The 21,593-nt window shown below is 42.5% G+C and overlaps 1 protein-coding gene and 2 long non-coding RNA genes across 4 annotated transcripts in view; 2 read left to right on the top strand and 1 right to left on the bottom strand.

Annotated features, from left to right (window-relative positions):
• Nucleotides 1-13,147, top strand: part of TULP3 (tubby like protein 3) — a 103,824-nt gene extending 90,677 nt beyond the window's left edge. For both annotated transcript variants that reach the window (XM_006763529.2, XM_006763531.2), the window contains 8 exons: nt 3,293-3,420; nt 3,804-4,001; nt 6,465-6,577; nt 7,334-7,439; nt 8,630-8,728; nt 9,267-9,438; nt 10,563-10,676; nt 12,815-13,147. In XM_006763529.2, coding sequence (XP_006763592.1) covers nt 3,293-3,420; nt 3,804-4,001; nt 6,465-6,577; nt 7,334-7,439; nt 8,630-8,728; nt 9,267-9,438; nt 10,563-10,676; nt 12,815-12,849 — 965 coding nt within the window. In that variant the 3' untranslated portion in view covers nt 12,850-13,147. The remainder of the gene's footprint in view (nt 1-3,292; nt 3,421-3,803; nt 4,002-6,464; nt 6,578-7,333; nt 7,440-8,629; nt 8,729-9,266; nt 9,439-10,562; nt 10,677-12,814) is intronic.
• LOC102767202 lies at nt 8,175-21,182 on the bottom strand. Its single transcript, XR_435662.2, has 2 exons — nt 21,072-21,182; nt 8,175-8,757 (listed from the first exon to the last, which is right to left on the bottom strand). It is a non-coding gene; the product is annotated as an uncharacterized LOC102767202 (long non-coding RNA).
• Nucleotides 21,183-21,204: 22 nt separating this feature from the next.
• LOC107183049 overlaps nt 21,205-21,593 on the top strand; it is a 13,846-nt gene continuing 13,457 nt past the window's right edge. Inside the window, exon 1 of the long non-coding RNA XR_001513825.1 lies at nt 21,205-21,284. This is a non-coding gene — a long non-coding RNA (uncharacterized LOC107183049). The remainder of the gene's footprint in view (nt 21,285-21,593) is intronic.

The following is a 21,593-nucleotide window of genomic DNA, read 5'->3' as shown; positions in this document are numbered from 1 at the left end:
GGGGGGCGGCGCCCCAACTCCCCAATCAGCCCTGCTCTGAGCCCGACCAGGGGCTGCACCTAGGGATTGGGCCTGCCCTCTGCCACCTGGGAGCAGGCCTAAGCCAGCAGGTCGTTATCTCGCGGGGTCCCAGAGACTGCGAGAGGGCACAGGCCGGGCTGATATACAAAGTGTCCCCTTGGGAGTTCGACCGGGAGAATGGGAATTTCTGTGCTTGCTGTGATGTGCACTGACCACCAGGGGGCGGCGTGGAACATGGCAGGTGACCAGCGGTGGCAGCGGGGGCTGAGGGGGGGGGGAGGAGGAGTTGTCCCCTTGGGAGTTCGACCGGGAGAATGGGAATTTCTGTGCTTGCTGTGATGTGCACTGACCACCAGGGGGCGGCGTGGAACATGGCAGGTGACCAGCGGTGGCAGCGGGTGCTGAGGGAGTGAGGGAAGGAGGAGACGGGGAGGCGGGGATCCTGATGGTCTCTGATCGCAGGCCAGGCCTAGGGAACCTACCAGTGCACGAATTTCATGCACCGGGCCTCTAGTAGTCATATAAACTGAGTTCTTGGTATAAAAATGGCATTTCAAAACATGGTACTAAGTGAAGCTATCCATAGGATAGTGAGATCCCAAGATTTTTATATCCTTTTTCTATGAAAAAAGGTAGAAAACAAAACAAAATTTTAGAAAACAAAAGAAAAGATGTTCTTGACAAACCAAAGAATTTTTTATAATAACTTTATTGAGATATAATTCACATACTATACAATTTACTCATTTAAAGTGAACAATTCATTGGTTTTTAGTATATTCACAGAGGTTTGCAACCGTCATCACAATTTTAGGACATTTTCATGACCTCCAAAACAAACCTGATACCTATTACCAATCACTTCCCATTTCTCACTAACCCCCTCAACCCCAGGCAACTACCAATGTACTTTCCTCTATCTCTGGATTTGCTTATTCCTGACATTTCATATAAATAGAATCATACCCGCTATGGTCCTCTATGACTGGCTTCTTTCACTTAGCAGAGTGTTTTCAGTGTTCATTGTGTTGTAGCAGGTATCAGTACTTCATTCCACTTTATTGTTGAATAACATTACATTGTATGGATATGCCATATTTTGTTACCGCTTCATCAGTTTATGGATAGTTGGGTGGTTTCCCACTTTTGACTATTATAAATAATGTTGCCATGAACATTCATGTGTAAGTATTTGTGTGAAAATGTGTTTTCACTTGAGATGAATCTTCCAATTGGTCTTTGTCTTATCTTTGCATGTCCTTGAGAAAAGCTAACACCAGTTTATTTGTTAACTGTGTAAAAGTAGGTCATATTTGTCCCCACTCTGAATGTGGGTAGGAAATGATTTGGAGGAAAAAAACCACACTGCTTGTTGTGAAATCTACTTATAAATTAATGATTTGAGGGCTATTTCAACTATTATATGATAGATAACTTCACCCTATAGACCAGTGGTTCTCAACCTGTGGGTCGCCAACCTGTGGGTCACGACCCTTTTGGGGGTCGAATGACCCTCTCACAGGGGTCGCCTAAGACCATCAGAAAACACATATATAATTACATATTGTTTTTGTGACTAATCACTATGCTTTAATTATGTCCAATTTGTAACAATGAAAATACATCCTGCATATCAGATATTTACATTACAATTCATAACAGTAGCAAAACTACAGTTATGAAGTAGCAACAAAAATAATTTTATGGTTAGGGGTCACCATAACATGAGGAACTGTATTAAAGGGTTGCAGCATTAGGAAGGTTGAGAACCCTGCTATAGACTAAGCAAAAAAGGAAATTTAGGTCTTAGCTTTGCCTCTTTTTCTTGAGCAAATGATTCTCCCTGAGCCTCATACTTTTATATGTAAACTAGAGGCCTGATGCACGAAATTTGTGCAAGAATAGGCCTTCCTTCCCCCGGCTGCTGGCACCGGCTTCCTCTGGCACCCGGGATCCAGGCTTCCCTCAAAGCCCCAGCTTCGTCCAGAAGGTCGTCTGGAAGGTCATCCAGAAGGACATTCAGTCTAGTTAGCATAGGACGCTTTTATTATTATAGATGTGAGTACCCTACTTCTTATGTAACATACATCACACTTTATGTTTGTGTTCCTCTTCTGGTATGTTCCATAAATAAATAAAAAACAAAACAAAAAATAAAACTTTTTTTTTCTGCCATTGTCCCTTTGTAATTGTCAATATAAGAAACATCCAGCTGTCTGATTGGCTTGGTTGTTTGGAGCAACATGCCCTTGACCGGAATCGAACCCAGGACCCTTCAGTCTGCAGGCCGATGCTCTATCCACTGAGCCAAACCGGTCCCGGCTCCTCCTCAAACTCTTATAAATATGAGGATAAAATAAAAGCATAGTTTTTTTTAAATTAAATTTGTTGGGGGTGACATTGATTAATAAAACATAGTTTTTAATAAAATAGTTTTAAATTTTCTGTAAGAGGTGCTTCATGAATTCAAAGTAATAGTATTTCAGACATTCCCAACTTGAATTAATTAGACTAGAAATGAACAAAATGTAGGGGGGAAAGTGACTGATAGAGAGAACAATGGATCTTTGAATTTTTTAATTGTGGTAAAATACATGTTTTAACCATTTTGTGGTAGTTCTGTGGCATTGAGTACATTCACATTGTTGTGCAATTATCATTACTACCCATCTCCAGAACTTTTTCAATATCCCAAAATAAAAAACTGTATCTATTAAATAATAACTCCCCATTCTCCTCTCTCCTCAGCTCCTGCTAACCACCATTCTACTTTCTGTCTCTATGAATTTGACTATTCTAGGTGCTTCATGTAAGTGCAATCATAGCAGTATTTGTCCTTTTGTGTCTGGCTTATTTCACTAAGCAGAATGTCTTCATGATTCATCCAGGTTATGGCATGCATCAGAATTTCATTCCTTTTTATGGCTAATAGCCTATTGTATGTATGTACCACAATTTATCTTTCATCAGTTGATGGGAATTTGGGTTGTTTCCACCTTTTGAATATAGTGAATAATGCTGCTATGAACATTGGTGCACAAGTATCTGAGTCTCTGCTTTCAGTTCTTTTGTGTATATACTCAGAAGTGGAATTGCTGGGTCATATGGTAACTCTATATTTAAATTTTTTTTAGGAACCACCATAATGTTTTCCACACAATTTTACTTGCTACCAGCAATGCACAAGGGTTCCAGAACTTTTTCATCATCCCCAAATAAAACTCTGATTTTTTAAAATGACTTTTGTTGACAGTTCTTCTTTTTCTGCTAGGTATCTCAGGTAGTTTGAACTTTGATGAGGAGACTGATGGGGAGGAAGAAGAGGGGAAAAAATTATCTCATTCACCACGTTCAGAGGCAGAGAGACCCAGTTCTGCATCCAGCCAGAAATCAACCACAGTATGTAGATCTGAAACTTCTTCCTTTGGAGCTAATTTAACTATTTCCCAAATAAAGTGTACATTCAGTATTTAAATACCATTACGGAGTGAGGGTTGCTTCAAAAGATTTAAGCTCTAATTTAGATGTAAAGTTCATGACCTCTAATTTCATATCTCAAGTTAGCTATTGTGACACTATATCCCATTTTCATACTTAGCTCTTTCATCACTCCCAGTATTCAAATACATACTTAACTTCTCAGAGTTTTCTATTATTTTGTCAGAAGACTGAAGACATAGGGGTATAAACCAATAAGCTATTTTATCATTAAGTACTTCTCAAAGAGATTATGAGGTTTTTCTGACTCTACCTCCATTGCTTATGTATGGCTATTCTTTCAGGATACAGGAGCTTCTGGTACTTCAGCCCAACAAACTGATAACCAGCTGGGAGAAGTAAAAGATTTAGAGGACTTTGCTTATAGTTCTGCTCCTCGAGGTGTCACAGTAAAGTGTCGGATAACCAGGGATAAAAAAGGAATGGATCGGGGTCTCTTCCCCACTTACTATATGCACTTGGAAAAGGATGAAAATCGGAAGGTATGAGAGTTGATTCTTTTTAAAAATATATATATATTATCATTGATTTCAGAGAGGAAGGGAGAGGGATAAAGAGCTAGAAACATCAATGATGAGAGAGAATCATGGATCAGCTGCCCCCTCCATGCCCTCTACTGGGAATCAAGCCTGCAACCCAGGCATGTGCGCTGACCGGGAATTGAACCATGACCTCAGGGTTTATAGGTCTGCACTCAACTGCTGTGCCACACCGGCTGGGCTTGATTCTTTTTTTTAAAATTATTACTTTAGAGAGAGAGAGAAACATCAATTTGTTATTCTACTTACTTATGCATTCATTGGTTGATTCTTTTTGTTTTTTATTGATTTCAGAGAGAGGAAGGGAGAGGGAGATCGAAACATCAATGATGAGAGAGAATCATTGATCAGCTGCCTGATGCACGCCCCCTACTAGGGATTTAGCCTGAAACCTGTGCCCTGACCAGGAATCAAACCCATGACCCTTTGGTGCACAGGACAACGCTCTAACCCAGCTGTGGGCAAACTACGGCCCGCGGGCCGGATCCGGCCCGTTTGAAATGAATAAAACTAAAAAAAAAAAAAGATCGAACCCTTTTATGTAATGATGTTTACTTTGAATTTATATTAGTTCACACAAACACTCCATCCATGCTTTTGTTCCGGCCCTCCGGTCCAGTTTAAGAACCCATTGTGGCCCTCGAGTCAAAAAGTTTGCCCACCCCTGCTATAACCATAGAGCAACACCGACCAGGGCAAAAGAGCAAGTTTTAGGGAATAGAAGGAATTGGAAATATAGAAGAATATACAAGTGAAAAATATTGTTTCTCACCCTAGAAATTCTAACTTACTTTGTACCTATGTTTGAGACAGTTTATACTTGCTAATGAACAATGTATTTTGTATTAATACCAGGTCTAAGTGGATGATTTTAGGGTCCTAGAAATTAGATGGTGATAGTAAATATCATGGTTATTATTACCACTATTTATTGAATGTTTATGATGTATCAGGCATATCCTAAATGCTTCATATTTATTATCATCTACAATTCTTATGACAGCCTGGTAAGATAGGATGTATATCCCTGCTTTATGGACAAAGGAACTGGGGTTTAAGAGCCAGATTCAAATCCATATGTTTGATTCCAAAGTCTCCCATTAACTACTCCAACTCTTCTGCTTCCCTGTTATTGTCTAAGTCCAGTAGGGTTTTAGCAAGGAAGCATAAATATGAGAGTATTCACCTGAAAATTTTTTAAAAATATTTTTTTATTTCAGAGAGGAAGGGAGGAGAGGGAGATAGAAACATCAATGATGAGAATCATTGATCGGCTGCCTCCTGCATGCCCCACAGGAGGTCTCGAGCCCAAACTCAGGCTATATGCCCCTACCAGGAATCAAACTATGACCTCCTGGTTCACAGGTTGATGCTCAACCATAGAGCCACATCGGCTGGGCTAAAGTCAACAAATTTTTTAAAAATACAAAGAAAACCCCCAACAAAATACAAAAAGGAGTATTAGGACTGCTATGGCAGTAAAGAATGGGAAGGGTAGGTATTCAGGATCCTGTCTCCCATAAAGTTGGAAAGACTCTTATTCATGGAATTAGATGAAGCTTTTAAAAAAGTCACTAGAGATTTTTAGGGATAAAGTTTTATTGAGAACGAAGCTAGTGAATTTAGGAAAGTTACATATCTGAGAAGCCTTATGAGGGAAAAGGGCTCAAGACCCACAGATTGGTCTTCTCTGACAAAACGCCAAGTGGTGATGACACTGGTGCTGAAGTAGGATGAGACCCGTGGGTTGTGGTGGGAGGCCCAACTGACTTCTGTCAATGGTGGGGATTGAGGCCACGGAGTTTGTGAGGCAAGGCTAAGGACAAGGGGTGATGCCCCTCACTAAGCTCAGTCGCCGGTCAAAGACACAGTTAAATCCCTGGAGGAGATCTCTCTCTTCTGCCTGCCCATCAGAAATCTGAGATGGTTGATTTTTTTTCCTGGGGGCATTCTTTAAGGATGAGTTTGAAGATGATGTCCATGTAAAAGCAGTCTCGTGCTGGCCAACAGACCAGGTTCAAGGCATTTGTCGCCATTGGAAATGACAACGGACATGTTGGTCGGGGTGCTACATGCCACAGGGAAATAGCTACTGCCATCTGTGGGGCCATCATGCTGACCAGGTTCTCCGTAGTCCTTGTGTGGCCAGGCAACTGAGGGAACAAGATCGGCAGGTCCCACACTGTCCCTTGTAGAGTGGCTGGCCAATGTTGCTCTGTGCTGGCGGCCTCGTCCCCACCGCCAGGGGCCTTGGCATTGGCTCAGCCCAGGGCCCAAGCAGCTGCTGCTGCTGGACGGCATCAAGGAGGCTGCACCCTGGGCAGAGGCTGCAAAGTGAGAAGGTAGAACAAACCATAGCAATTCTCTTGACTTCCTTTTTAACTGACCTTTTTTCCCTTTTTCCAGATATTTCTTCTTGCTGGTAGAAAACGGAAAAAGAGCAAAACATCCAACTACCTTATCTCCACTGATCCAACAGATTTATCTCGAGAAGGGGAAAGTTATATTGGCAAACTCAGGTGAAAGCATCCTTGTATCACTGTCCTATTCTTTCTGGTACTTTGATTCTTATTGTAAAAAAATAATACAAATAGAGCCACTTTAAAAATGGAGTCAGAGCTGCCACCCCAGAGGAATTGACTAGCATGTCTTATGCCTGAAACCTTTGAAATGTTAAAACAGGGCAGAGTAACCTTTGGACTGGGCCTAAAACGATATTGTGCCAAGATAACAAGAAAACAGATAGTAAGACGACTGGACTGATGGCTACTTGACTAAAAATTAAAAACATTGTTTAGAATTAGTGTCACTCTGCTAGCTTATCTGTACCAATAGCAGTGCCTCCCCCAAAGTGATGTAATTGTTCCCTTCCCTTTCTCGTATATACCTCTTGCCTTTGTCTCCTAATGGCAGCACCATTTGGGCTTCTGCCTGAGTCAGTGCTTTCCGAATAGCTATTCTTTTTTTTTTTTTAAATCTCAAATAAATGCTTGTTGCCTCTCGCTTCTGCCTTTTATTTTTAGGTTAACACTAGTTTCAGAACAACCTATATTTTTTTTACAATGAACATGTATTAATGTTGTAATCTAAAGAAAAATAAGTTAAAAGAAAATCTAAGTCCTTTCGTTGTTTTGATGAGAGATCTTTGAAAAGTGATGAGGAACATTTAGATATTTGGAGAATAGGCAGATATTCTGTTAAACACCTCTCCTAGATTGTGTTTGTGGAAGAGAAAAAATATAGATCATTATGATGATTATTTCTTTTGATTCTAGATCCAACCTCATGGGGACCAAGTTTACAGTTTATGACCATGGTGTCAGCCCAGCCAAGGCCCACGAAAAGGCCCATGCGCGGCAGGAGCTGGCAGCCATCTGTTATGTAAGTGCTGTCCTCGGAATCACTTAACCTACACTGAACTCATAATCCTCCCTCCCAAGCTTGTTTCTATTTCTGTGATCCCCTTTTCTGTTACTGGAATCATTTTCTCTTTCCAAATTTTAATTATTTATGAATTGCCAAGTTCATTTATGCTTTTACTGTGTTAATATGTCTTGCCTTCTCTTTTCCTAATGCCATTGGATTACCACAGACCTTCATGACCTCTTAATCCATTGCCAGAGGCTACAATAAATTACAAATTATTCTCTTTGCTTTTAGTCTTTTCTATCTCGTTCATTCTGTACTGTTGCCAGATAAATCTTCCTAAAACAGAACTCCAGTTGATCCTGCTGTTCTCCTGCTTCAAATCTTGTATGACTTCTCAGGGTGTACAGAATAAAGGCCTAACACTTTAGCCTTTTCTTTCAGACTCTCCCTCCTGTTGCCATCATTCTGGCCACACAACTTTCCTGTTTTATCCACCATATGATCTTCCCTCTCCTGAGAGCTTTCCCTTTTCCCTTCCTTGCCTTTACCATATCAGCTGATGTCATCAGAGAAGTCTTTTCTGACCACTGGATGTGGCTGACATTCCTTTGTGTACATCTGCATGGCACCGGTGCTTCCTTTCAGAGTTGTTGCTTGATCCCAAAGTCTCAACATGCATGACTGTGCATGACTCGTGTGTGTACATGTGCATATGTATATGAATACACACACAGACATATATCCACCTATTTAATGTGCTTATTTTATTTATATATAATCTGTCTGGCTTGACAGGCATTTGAGTTTTTACCTCCTAATACAGGCCCCACTTAATTTACACTGTAATTCTCACTTTAGATCAGATAGCGCTATTCCCTCATTGGGACAAAAATATTTATTGATGACAAAATTGGACAGTTTGCTCACAGTTGTCTCAAAGTTCATTTAAGATTAAAGAGTAAATTTTCAAGCCAAAATAATCTATTTTACATTCAAATGTTCAAATTAGGTTTAAAAAAGAGAAATATCATTACTTTCCTGGTCTTGATTATCTGTCTCTCTTTGTTTAAACTACAGTAATAAGCAGGTTTAGTACTCTTGACATTGTCAGCATTTTACATGCCCAAATGAGTCTTGTGTGAAGAATGTGGTCTTGTTTTCTTTTCTGTTTCCAAGTTCTGTCTTATTTTCCTATATTCCAGGAAACAAATGTGTTTGGATTTAAAGGTCCTAGGAAGATGTCTGTGATCATTCCAGGGATGAATATGAACCATGAACGGATCCCATTTCGGCCACGAAGTGTAAGAATATATTTAATCAGCAAAGGACTCTCAAAGACAAGAATACAATATAGAAGAGATCAGTCCAAAAATTACTGATTTTTCCAGAACTGGAATATTGCTAATACTCTTATTTAGTTAATTTATTTGTACATTTTAATGGATTACTTTTTAGAGAGAGAGGAAGGAAAAGGGAGATAAACATTGATGTCAGAGAGAAATATCGATTGGTACTCCCATAGGTACCCCAACTGGGGTCTGAACCCATAACCTGAGCATGCACCCTGACCAGGAATCGAACTGGTGACCTTCTGGTGTCAGGGATAATGTTCCAACTGAGCCACACCAGCCAGGGCCCTCATACTCTGCTTTAGGAGAGCCATCACACAGAACCTCAGGAGAAGTACATTGCAGAGCAATTGTTAGAGTGCTTGATTTGCAACCACTTACTCTTCCTGGAATGGAGGAAATATTCCCCTGCCCACCTTCTCTGTCAGAGTTGCAAGTGAATGGTTTCTTATGGTTCTCAGTTTAGAGTAATGTTTTCCCTTTCAAATAGGACCATGAGAGCTTGCTTTCAAAATGGCAAAACAAAACCATGGAGAACTTGATTGAGCTGCACAACAAGGCCCCAGTGTGGAATGATGACACACAGTCCTATGTCCTGAACTTCCATGGCCGGGTTACTCAGGCATCTGTGAAGAACTTTCAGATAGTCCATGAAAATGACCGTAAGCCACAGGAAGGACTGGTTGGGAATGGGAGGGAGGCTATTCTTACATGGTGGGGAAATGAACATTTCCTGTCACTGATAGGAACCTATATTCAGGAGAGAATTATCTAAGAAAGAAATGATTTCTTTGGAAAGACAAAACAACAGTGTTACAGTAAAACTTTTGAACTACTGTGTTGAGGAGGGCTGAAGAGTGTGAGAGATTTCTTCCTGTGGCCAACGAGAGAAGTTTTAGAGGAGGCTGTTTGGGAAGCAAATGCAAATGATCCTCACCCAGTAAAGGTACCTTGGCAACTCTAGCTCATGGAGCTTGTACTGTCCCCAGCAAGCTACTCTCGACTTTTCTTTTTTTCCCTTTCATGCTGGTCAAGAGTAGCCTCCCGTTCCCTGTAGTTGAGGGGAATCATAATAGAAACTTTGCTCATGGTTAGCAGATATTCTTTTTAATAAATCTTTCCATTCTTCTAAAAGTTGCCCATTTTATTTTTTTTAAATATCCTATCTAATAATAGACAAACAGGGTAATTGACCGTACTTTCGCTATGCCTCCCATCAGCTAATCAGCGCGATATGCAAATTAACCACCAACAAAGATGGCGGTTAATTTGCATACGGCGCGGATTGGCGGAGCGAAGACTGAAGGCGGCTCCAGCCAAAGCAGTGAGGGCTTTGAAGGCGGCTCCAGCTGGAGCGAAGGCCTGGGTGCTGGTCGAAAACCAGTGCCGGCGCCAGGGGAAGGGAAGGCCTATTGCATGAATCTTTTTGTGCAACAGGCCTCTAGTATATTTATATTTATTGATTTCAGAGAGGAAGGGAGAAGAAGGGAGAGAGAGAAACATCAATGATGAGAGAGAATCATTGATTGGCTGCCTCCTGCATGCCCCCTCCTGGGGACCAAGCCCGCAACCCAGGCATGTGCCCTTGACCGGAATCGAATCTGGGACCCTTCAGTCCACAGGCCGGTGCTCTACCCACTGAGCCAAACTCGGTAGGGCTAAAAGTTGCCCATTTTAAAGAGACCTGCTGATTGACCTATTTGGAGCATTTGTTTTTATATCTTAACAGGCTTTCCCCAGTATAACCACATTATCTTCTAACATCATATTTTCTCTCTGTTTCTAGCTGACTATATTGTCATGCAGTTTGGACGTGTGGCAGATGATGTTTTCACTCTGGACTACAACTACCCGCTGTGTGCACTCCAGGCCTTTGCCATTGGGCTTTCTAGCTTTGACAGTAAGCTGGCATGTGAATGAGACAGAAACACGTACACAGCTGGACTTCCTCACTACAGAGCTTTTGGGAGCAGATAGTTGCCTCCCTGGCTCTCGGCCCAGGGCATAAAAAGAGACAGTCTGTCCCTCTTGGAATTATCCCCGAATGTATGTATGTATATGTGTCTATACATTTATGTGTGTGCATATACTCGTATACATATGTACACACACACACTTCTCTGCCTTTCACAGATCTGGTCAAGGGGTGCAGTTTACCAGTAACATAGGTGAGGCATTATTCAAAGTACAGGAAGGTTCTTGTCCAGAACACATTTTGACTCCTGAGGTTATTGCCTCTAACAGATGCTGTGCCTCAAAAGTTGGATTTCCTGTGCTTGGGAACTTGCAACTAGAATCAGGTTCTAATTAGATGCTTGGGTCTCTCTTTTGAAGACCTTTTCAGAGAAGGGACAGTTCCCTAAATTCACTTTAGTCTCTAGGTCTGCAAACGTTTTCTGTAAACGGCCAGATCGTCTCTCTTATAGTTAATTACTCAGTGCTGTCGTTGCAAAAGCGCCCCAGTCTGTTCCTACATGAGCGAGTGTGGCCGTGTTCCAGTGAAACAGGCAGCAGCTAGGTTTGGCCTGTGGGCTATAGTTTTCCAACCTCTGCTTCAGGTATATCTCTGTACTCGCTGGACTTGGGCATTTCCAAAATGGCTTGTAATCATGAGATTATATGAGTGGGAAATGGGTATCTCCAGGAAGCAATAGCAGATTGGATCCAGAGTCACTCGGCTGCATTCACTGTTACAAAGCATTATCTTGTTTTGGTGACAATGGTTCCTAGGATATCATTTACCATCAGAACTGGGAAACCCAAAGTCCGTGATAATTCTGTCCACACAGGTGGCTTAATTCTGCTATCCTACCTAACCCACCCACAGGACAAGGCAACGCCAGCCACTTTACCTACCCTGAGAAGAACTAATGCACAGTAGGAAATTAGCCTAGAATTATAATATCTTCATCACAGGGAGTGTGGTATTTGTTTCTTACGAGTTAACCTTATAGTCCCATTATGCTTGGAGGTACTGATGTTGCAGTACCCCTCTTCCCTTTCTTCCCTCACAGCAGATTGGCTGGCACCAATGTCAGTCAGAGTGGCTATGGCCAAATTGGTGATCAGTGATGTGAGGATTTTATATAGTTGTCTTAAGTTTAGTTTACACTGAAAACAAAAATCTAAGAGGTGATTTAGTCTAAGATTGAGAGTAATTTGACAGTTGCCTTCACTTTCAACCCAGGAGTGCCTCCCACAGCTATATTACTATGGAGACATTAGTATAGAAGGACACACTTACCTTTCCAGTGGTTCTCAACCTTCTGGCCCTTTAAATACAGTTCCTCATGTTGTGACCCAACCATAAGATTATTTTTGTTGCTACTTCATAACTGTAATGTTGCTACTGTTATGAATAGTAATGTAAATATCTGATATGCAGGATGGTCTTAGGCGACCCCTGTGAAAGGGTCGTTCGACCGCCAAAGGGGCCGTGACCCACAGGTTGAGAACCGCTGCTTTAGACCATGTAAGAAGAGATCATTATGTATCAAAACTTCCATTGTCATTATCAAGGGAGGTGGCAGGTGAGGGTTGTTGAGGACTAGCCAGCTGACTGTGAGCCCTGTGGACCTTGTTGGGTAGAACTTTGGGCCTTCTTGACATAAATATCAGCTCCCTAAAGCCTGGTTCACTGGTACAGATCAAGCTCTCGTCACTCTTCCTCACAGATCATGAGTTTTGCTAAGTTGTTCAGGTTATTAGCACCTCCCAACAAAACATGACTCTACCAGCTCTCTGGTCTCAGAGTGTATCTGAATCTTGAGAATCCAGTAACTTTGTGAGTTCTGCATTCAGTATTGCTCAGCTCCCAAGCCTTTGTGCATTTAGCTGTTTGCCAGCCGGGGGCAGGGAATCGGGCTGTTGCGCCATTTGGGTTCCCTTCTGTGGACTTGCTTTTTGCCTTTGCCTCCTGTTGCCCCGTGCTCCACATCAAATAGCAGTGTGGAAGCAGGAGGTCTGGGAGATGAAAAGGCCCTTGCCCCCCGCTGGGAAGTCCTTGCTGTGTTTTGACAAGATTGGTTTCTATCTCAGGCATGCCTGCTTCCCATCAAGTGCCTCCTTCATAGAAGTGCCCAAAGCCCTTCAGACCTCTGGCACCACCTTCCTCATGTACTGTCAAATGAGCTGCCCTCCTTGAAAACAAAGCTGTTCAGTTATCCCTGGATGCAGTAATTGACAACATCTGGAGAAGGGAGTCTCATGGCCTGACCAGATCTAACCCTGCTTCTTCCTGCTCACTCTGGCTAAGAGATTTACACCCCAGCTTCATGTACTTGCTGCTTGAATGTGTAGGTGATTGGTTTTACATAAGTCATATTTATACCTTTTGTATGCTATAGAAATAAAAAATAATTTATATAAAAATGAGGTGTCCCCCTTCTTCTTTTCAAAGTCCCATCCATTACATAGTTCCTTCTGTCATGTTCTGTAATAATACATTTCATCACTTGGCAATAGTGGACTAATCTTCAAGGAAGCATCACTATAAGCTCTCATAGAGTCGGGCCAGTTTTATATACTTTAAAAAATATGTATGTTTTTAGAGACTTTAAAGAGAGAGGAAGGGCCCCGCCAGCATGGCTCAGTGGATGAACATCAACCTATGAAGCAGAAAGTCATGGTTCAATTCCCAGTGAGGGCACATGCCTGGGTTGTGGGCTCAATCCCCAGTGTGGGGTGTGCAGGAGGCAGCTGATCAATAACTCATCATTGATGTCTCTATCTCCCTCTCCCTTCCTCTCTGAAATCAATAAAAATATATTTTAAAGGGGGGGAGGGGAGAGGGAGAGAGAGAGATAGAAACATCAATGAGAGAGAAACATCCATTGGCTGCCTCCTGCACACTCCCCGCTGAGGATTGAGCCTGCAACTCGGGCATGTGCCCTGACTGGTAATCGAACTGAGGACCTCTTGGATCATGGATCGATACTCAACCACTGAACCACACCAGCTGGGCCAGTTTTATATACTTTTCAGTGACCAGGAATAATATCAATGATTATTGACATGAATGCTATCAGCAAATGTTATTTAAAAATCTAAAACAGGCCTGCAGAAGGTTCTTTTTGATCAGAAGTTTAGTGAATCATAAAAGCAGCTAGTATTTCCCATCTGGTGTGGATCACAGGTTAGCAGTGACTTAGAACAGGAGTTCATGGTTCAATTTCTGGTTAGGGCACATGCCTGGGTTGTTGGCTTGATCCCCAGTGTGGTGCATGCAGGAGGCAGCCAATCGATGATTCTTCATCACTGATGTTTCTATCTCTCCTCTCTGAAATCAGTAAAAAAAAAAAAAGAAACTAGCATCAATTCGCTTCCTTTATGTTAGTGGTCGCCAACCTTTGGGGCCTCACGGACCACCGGTTGGCGACCACTGCTTTAGATAGCATTACAGGTGCAGAAATGGAGTGATAGGTCAACTGAGGCAAAATCCCTGGGTTCTTGCCCTTTTTCTGCCAGTGATTTGTTATATGCCTCTTTCCTCATCTGTTAATTGAGAGAGTTTGAATTACATGATCTTCAATTTTTGAATGCCATGGTTCTCCCCACTCATCCTGGCAATGGTCTGCAATTTTCATAAATGTGTTTTGACTTGATCTCTGGTTACCTTCTGGACAGCTACAAGTTGTTCATGGCTGAAGATAGTGCTCGGGGCAGAATGTACAGACCTTAGGAAAAGATCATGGGTGCTTGAGCTAAGGAACCGGAGGGGAGATTCTGGAATGGTGGGCGTGCACAGCGTGGGAGAAGTATAATCTTACGCTGAGGAAGTGCAGGACCTTAAAGCTGCCTTTCCCTAATCACTGGAGACATCTTGCTCCTTGGAGGAAATCCTGGGATGCTGCAAGCTGCCCTTCTCCCCAGCCTCAGCTCCCCTCTGGGTAGAATGGCTCCTACCTGCGTACTCATGCCATATGTCTGATGTCTACTTCTTTCCAGTCTATAGTCTTCTTTTAAATTTCCTCATGTGGATCCCAGCTAAGGGCTTACCAAAGACTGACCAGATTCCGTCCACCCCTCATAACACGTTTCTTGACCAATTATATGTTGGATTGTTTTGTCTCCTCTCGCCACTTGGGTTTCCTCGTTATCATAGTCATTGTATATTCTTTAAAAGTCTTAGTCTTCTTTATAGACCAACACATAATTCCTCTCCACAAAAAAGGATGACAGTAAATGCAGGATTTGCCATTGATGCTGTCAGAACTTTAGGCAAGCCCTAATTATGCCACAGATGGTTTCTTGGCGCCACCTACTGACCAAGGATGCACATTACAAATGTATTGAATAGTACAGATTCTGCAACCCAACGAGGGAGTCAGCAAGGAAGGGTTCAGGATGACTTCAACGATTGGACCTTATAATGTTCCTACTAGAGTTGTGCTATGGCATGACTCTTTTCTGAAGGACGGAGAGATTAATATTTCTGAAGTATAGAAACCAGTTGAGGTAGTCCAGGTAAAATGCCTGGGATCTGGCACATAGTAAGCATTTGGTATAGGGTGGTGGCAAATATTATCATGTTTATTCATGTTCTTTTAAAATAAAACAGTGCATCTCAGTTGATTTTTTTAGCCATCCAGTTACATAAAATAGTTTGTAAATGCTCATAAAAACAATTAAAATATATATATATTTTTTTCTTCATTTTTTACAGAGAGGAAGGGAGAGAGCTAGAGAGCTAGAAACATCGATGAGAGAGAAACATCGATCAGCTGCCTCCTGCACACCCCCTACTGGGGATGTGCCCGCAACCAAGGTACGTGCCCTTGACCGGAATCGAACCTGAGACCTTTCAGTCCGCAGGCCGACGCTCTATCCACTGAGCCAAACCGGTTAGGGCATAGAAACAGTTTTAGATGGTTTTCCAGGGACTATTGTGAGAAGAATGAAAAACATTTTTTTTCTTAGGTAATTAAATATCCATGTTCTAGTCTCAGTTCTGATCCTACCCTACATTCCTTACTTTGTAACCATCTCTCTGTTTCTAATTGAAGGGACAGCCCAGGCCAAAATAGCCCTTGATGTTAATGGAAGTTTTAAAAATATGAAATGGGTGTCTCTGACTTGTTCTGGCTCTGCCTAGTCTTTTGGTCCATCAGGCCCAAGCCCCTTTGCATGTTGCCTTTGGACCTGGCTGTGGCCCAGGCATTGGAGTGCAATGAAATAGAGTGGACTACACAGAGGGTGCAGCTGGGGGGAGTGACAGTGGGAGTGCTCCCCATCAGTCAGATTACCACCTTTTACTACACGTTTTGGTTTAACATAGTGATTATTAAGCCTTAGTGTTTTAACATGTAGTTAAGCACCACCTACTCAGGTTCTGTTTCTCATGATTTTCAATGACTCCCGAGTGTAATAATTCAGTAGTTCTCTCTCCTCTGTAGTCTTGGCTCAGGAAAGTTAGGAAGGAGAATGGTCTGAGAGTAAAGGAGGGTGACAGGCAGGCGAGAGCTAGGAATTAGATCAAGATTTTTTAAAGTGGAGTCTAAATGCAATTTCTAGGGTACTAAGGCATGCTCAGGACAAACTAACCAATGTAAGATAAAAATATTACTTTAAAAAAGTCATGATTTTGCTTTCAGTCAGTCTTATGTAGCAGGTATATAGATATAAATTTTAAATAGTAATAAATTCAAAAAAAGTTTAAAGACTAGCCCTGGCTGGCGTGGCTCAGTTGGTTAGAGCATCATCCCATCCACTGAGGGTCGTAGGTTTGATTCCTGGTTCAAATCCTGGTCAGGGCACATACCCAGGTTGTGGGGTCCATCCCCGATTTGGGTTCATTTGGGAGGCAACTAATCGATACTTCTCTCTCCCTCTACCTCTTCTTTCCTCTCTCTCTAGAGTCAATGAAAAGCATATCCTCTGGTGTGGATTTAAAAAAAAAATTACTTGCCTGGCCGATGTGGCTCAATTTGTGGAGCATCATCTCCTGCACTGGGAGGTTGCCAGTTTGAATTCCAATCAGGACACACACCCAGATTCCTGGCTCGATTCCCAGTAGGGGGTGTGCAAGAGGCAGCCGATTGATGCTGTTTCTCCTCGATGTTTCTATCTCTCCCTCTCTCTCTCAAAATCAATAAAAACATATTTTTTAAAAAACAACAAAGCAGTGCCTTAGAGGTTTGGCTCAGTGGATAGAGCGTCGGCCTGCAGACTGAAGGGTCCCAGGTTCGATTCCAGTCAATGGCCCATGCTCTTGTTGTGGGCTCAATCCCAGTGGGGGTGCGGGGGGCGTGCAGGAGGTGGCCAGTCAATGATTTTGTCTCATCATTGATGTTTCTATCTCTCTCCCTCTCCCTTCCTCTCTGAAATCAATGAAAATATATTTAAAACAACAACAAAGCAAACAAAGTTTAAAGACTATATAATTAAAGCCTTGTTCCCTATCTGTCCCTTCTTGTTTTCCTTGCCCTGTCCTACTCTTATAACCACTTTTAGTTTCTTTCTAGTGTATCTTTCCAGTTTCTTTATGCAAAAATAAAAACGTATTTGTAATTTCCCACCCTTTGTGCACAAAAGGTAGCATATTATATACTCTGTTCAGTAGCTTGCTTTTTCAGTTGATATATCCTGGAGATAATTCCCATGTCAATAAATGCAGCCCTTCCTCATACTTGCTTATCCTCCACAGTATTTCATTGTGGTAAGTTCCATAGTGGTTCTTTTGTTTTTATTTATTGATTTTAGAGAGAGAGGAAAAGAGAAACATCAATTTCGTTGTTCTACTTATTTATGTATTCATTAGTTGATTCTTTAAAAAAAATAAGATTGCTACTTTAATGTAGTATTGCTACTTTCAAAAAAAAAAAATCCTCACCAAGGATATGTTTCTATTGATTCTAGACAGAGAGGAAGGACAAAGAGAGAAACGTTGATGTGAGAAACATCAATTGGTTGCCTCCCGAACGAACCCTGACCAGGGATCCAACCCGCAACCTGGGTATGTGCCCTGATCAAGAATTGAACTGGCAGCCTTTCGGTGCATGGATGATGCTCCAACTGAGCCACACAGGCCAGGGCTCATTGGTTGATTCTTACATGTGCCTCGACCTGGGATCAAACCTTGTAACCTTGTCATATCAGGATGATACTCTAACCAACTGAGCTACGTGGCTAGGGCGCACCATAGTGTTTTGGGTTGTTTTTTTTTTTAAATATATTTTTATTGATTTCAGGGAGAGAGATAGAAACATCAATGATGAGAGAGAATCATTGATTGGCTGCCTCCTGCATGCCCTGTACTGGGGATTGAGCCCACAACCTGGGCATATGCCCTGACCGGGAATCGAACTGGTGACCTCTTGGTTCCCAGGTCGACGCTCTATTGCTGAGCTACACCCAGCTAGGCGCACCATAGTGTTTTTAACTAGTCCCCTATGCACGGATAATTTGCACATTAAGAAATTTTACCAACATGTTTTGAGTATATACAGTATTCCAGGGACCCATGTTATTTATTTTAATCTTCTTCCTCACTCTTCATACTGAATAACTCCCATTTTACATTTGATATCTCCCACAGTCTGAAATTCTTTCTTTAGCTCTGCAAGTGTTATCTAACTACCTGCTCAACATCTCCACAGTTGGTTTATTTAAAAAAAAAAGTTAATAGCTGTAAAGAATTATTTCATCACATAGATATGGTTGAATTTTTTTAAATATATTTTTTATTGATTTTTTACAGAGAGGAAGGGAGAGGGACAGAGTCAGAAATATCGATGTGAGAGAAACTCGATCAGCCACCTCCTGCACACCCCACACTGGGGATGTGCCCGCAACCAAGGCACACGCCCCCGACCAGAATCGAACCTGGGACCCCTCAGTCCACAGGCCGACGCTCCATCCACTGAGCCAAACTGGTCAGGGCAATATGGTAATTTTTAAAAATGTTTTTAGTGATATTTTGAGAGAGAGCGAGAAAGAAACATTGACTGGCTGCCTCCTGCACAAGCCCACAACCTGGGCATGTGCAGGGAATCAAACTTGGAACATCTTGGTTCATGGGGTGATGCTCAACAAAGTCACACCGGCCAGGGTATAGATGTGACCGAATTTGATTAACACAGTATCATATGGATATTTTGTGTAATTATGACCACAGAGGTTGGAAAAGCAAAATTTATTAAAGCAATGCAAATTATATCAAACAACATAAGAATAATTAGTATGATTTTTGATTTTCATTTGGAGTAGAGACAACACAGATACCCTCCCTACATCAAGAGGGGCTCTGACCACACCCACCTTTCTGCACCACTCCTCAGCAAGCCTGAGTGAGGACTAGGTGGTCTGGATCACTAGGAAGTGAGGGGAGTTGTGGACTATATGTTGTCATATGAGGGCAGCCATATGCATTTCTATTAGCTGGATCCAGAGAGATGAAATATTTCCACCAACAGATTCACTCCTGAGGGTCAAGGAATGAAAGTCCTGTCTATTAAATGTAACTACCCCTAGTACGGGCAGGACATAAAAATCAGTATAAAATCGGTCTTTCACCCTTCACAATTTCTACATCTAAGAACTTTCCTTTAGCCAGAGGGACCTCAACAACTTGGGAACATGCCATTTCTGAAAGCACAGAGCTCTCTAGAAGCCTGTAAGGGCATGGACCAGGAGGCTGAAGTCTCAGGTCATACAATTGCAGCTAGGACCAGTTAGTCTTGACAGTTAAAATTTGGGAATAATTGTCTGATCTCCAAATTTCCTCTCAGTAGTCTGTGCTGAAGTGACACTCAAAGGTTGTTCGGTCTCCACCCTAGGCTCTGTCCTGCCTTCCCCTCAATCCTCTGAACCTGGCTGGACCCACCTACTACCTCACCCTGTTTCTCCTATTTGAATTGTCTCAGTTAATGGTACCACCAATAGTTCAGTTGTCAAAATTTAGTGATTTTTTTGTTTCTTCTCTCACCCTCACAGCGCACTTAGTCACCTGTTCTTGTTTATTTCAACTCTGGACTATTTCCTACACCCTTTCCCATATCAGCCTCAGGACCACTGCCTGAGTTTAAGGCACCTGATTCTCCGATGCAGCCCACACTGTTGCGTGTGTGAGTGTGTGTGTGTGTGTGTGTGTGTGTGTGTGTGTGTGTGCGGGGGGGGGGGGGGGGGGGGTGTCTTTCTGATGTTGGTACTGGTTATGTCACACCTTTTGATACCCCTTTTCAGCATGGAATCCAATGATCTTCACAACATGGCACCCACTTACTGTAACCTCTCCCCAGCTCCTATTCTCTAGCCACACCAGTTTACAAGACTTCTCCTAACCACCCCTCTGTACTATACCTTTGTGGTTATTTTAGTCTTTTCTTTTAAATTTATTTTTTACTTTTTATTCATTTCTGAGAGAAGGGAGAGAGGGATGGAAACACCATTGATGAGAGGGAATCATTGATCAGCTGCCTCCTGCATGCTCCCCACTGGGGATCCAACTGGAAACCTGGGTATGTGCCCTGACTGGGAATGGAACCATGACCTCCCAGTTCATAGTTCAACAATGAACCACTGTGCTGCACAGGCCAGGCAGTATTTCAGTCTTAATTTGGTAAATTCTCATTTTTCCTTCAGGAGCTAGATCAATGTCCACTCTGTAACTTGAATTTCTGTGTTCCTTACTTTAGTTTTCCATTGAACTTTATAATTCTCATCTTCCCACCTAGAATGTGAACTTCTTGAGGACAGGGCAGGGACCTACCCCTGCACTTAGCATGGTGCTCAGTCAACAGACACTCAACAGATGATTATTATATTAAAGGGCTAATGCCTATACACTGTCCTGTATTGCAATCTTTTCATGTGTATGAGGTGTGGCCAGGTCCTCCTGTGACTCATTATTTAACAAGCATACCAGAATTTATATATGCTAATGAGAGCTGCTGCCTTCACTCTTCCCGTATGAGACTGGGCACTTCCTCCAGTGATGCTGTCACTGTTCAAAACATCTTTGGAATACCTCTTGTAGAAACAACTTTGGCATTTATAGCGCTTTCTTTTCAATATCCTTTGTGATAGCATTTTTCATTTTTTTCAATATTTTTCATGTACTTACCTATCCCAGACACCAAGTTGGTGCTGGGTGAGAGATAAATCAGACATTTACTCAACCTTCAAGGAAGTTTCTGTTTGATGAGGGAGATAAGATCTGGACAACCATCGAAATTCAAAGCGAAGTGACAAGAACCCAAAAAGGTTGGATTTGATTTTTCCGAAAAAGCTTTTCAAAAGTCCTTTGGTTTCACCCTCCCAACAAGGTGGACGACAGAGGTATATGGTAACACCTTACTTTAAATCAAAGTGTTCTGAAGACTTCCAAACAGGAGCTCAGTGAGGTTCTAGCATCTCTCAAGATACTAAATTCTGCTGGTGGGTTTAACACCCAGATTCCCACATTATGGCAGTGTTCTTCCCAGCTAAATGACAAGTTCTTCCTTCGAGGGTAGGTGCTGAGGTCTTACCCTTCACTGTTTCCACAGCACCTGGTGGACACATAATACCTGTTGAATAAAGTCATGGAGTTACTCCTTCTCCAAAGAGTGCGCACTTTTTGCAGGGACATCTCTGCAGATCGGCGAGGGCCAGAAGAGAGACTGAAGGACTCATGCCCGGAGGGCACGAGAGCGCGGGGGGCACTGGCCGCGGGCTGGGACTAGAGCCCGGAGTTCCTGCTTCCTGGTCCCCCGGAGTGAAAGTCCCCGGTGGGAGCCGCGGCGAAGGAGCAGCCCTTCCTGCGCGCCCGCAGCCCGCCCCTGCCCGGCCTTTCCGGGACTTGTGCGGAGGGATGTCGTCCGTAGACGTGGAGGGTGGG

Source organism: Myotis davidii, unplaced genomic scaffold (genome assembly GCF_000327345.1).
Source record: "Myotis davidii unplaced genomic scaffold, ASM32734v1 scaffold1219, whole genome shotgun sequence".
In the NCBI taxonomy this organism is placed as follows: Eukaryota; Metazoa; Chordata; class Mammalia; order Chiroptera; family Vespertilionidae; genus Myotis; species Myotis davidii.
The sequence above is the reverse complement of the archived record's forward strand: the minus strand, read 5'-3'. Positions and strand labels throughout refer to the sequence as shown.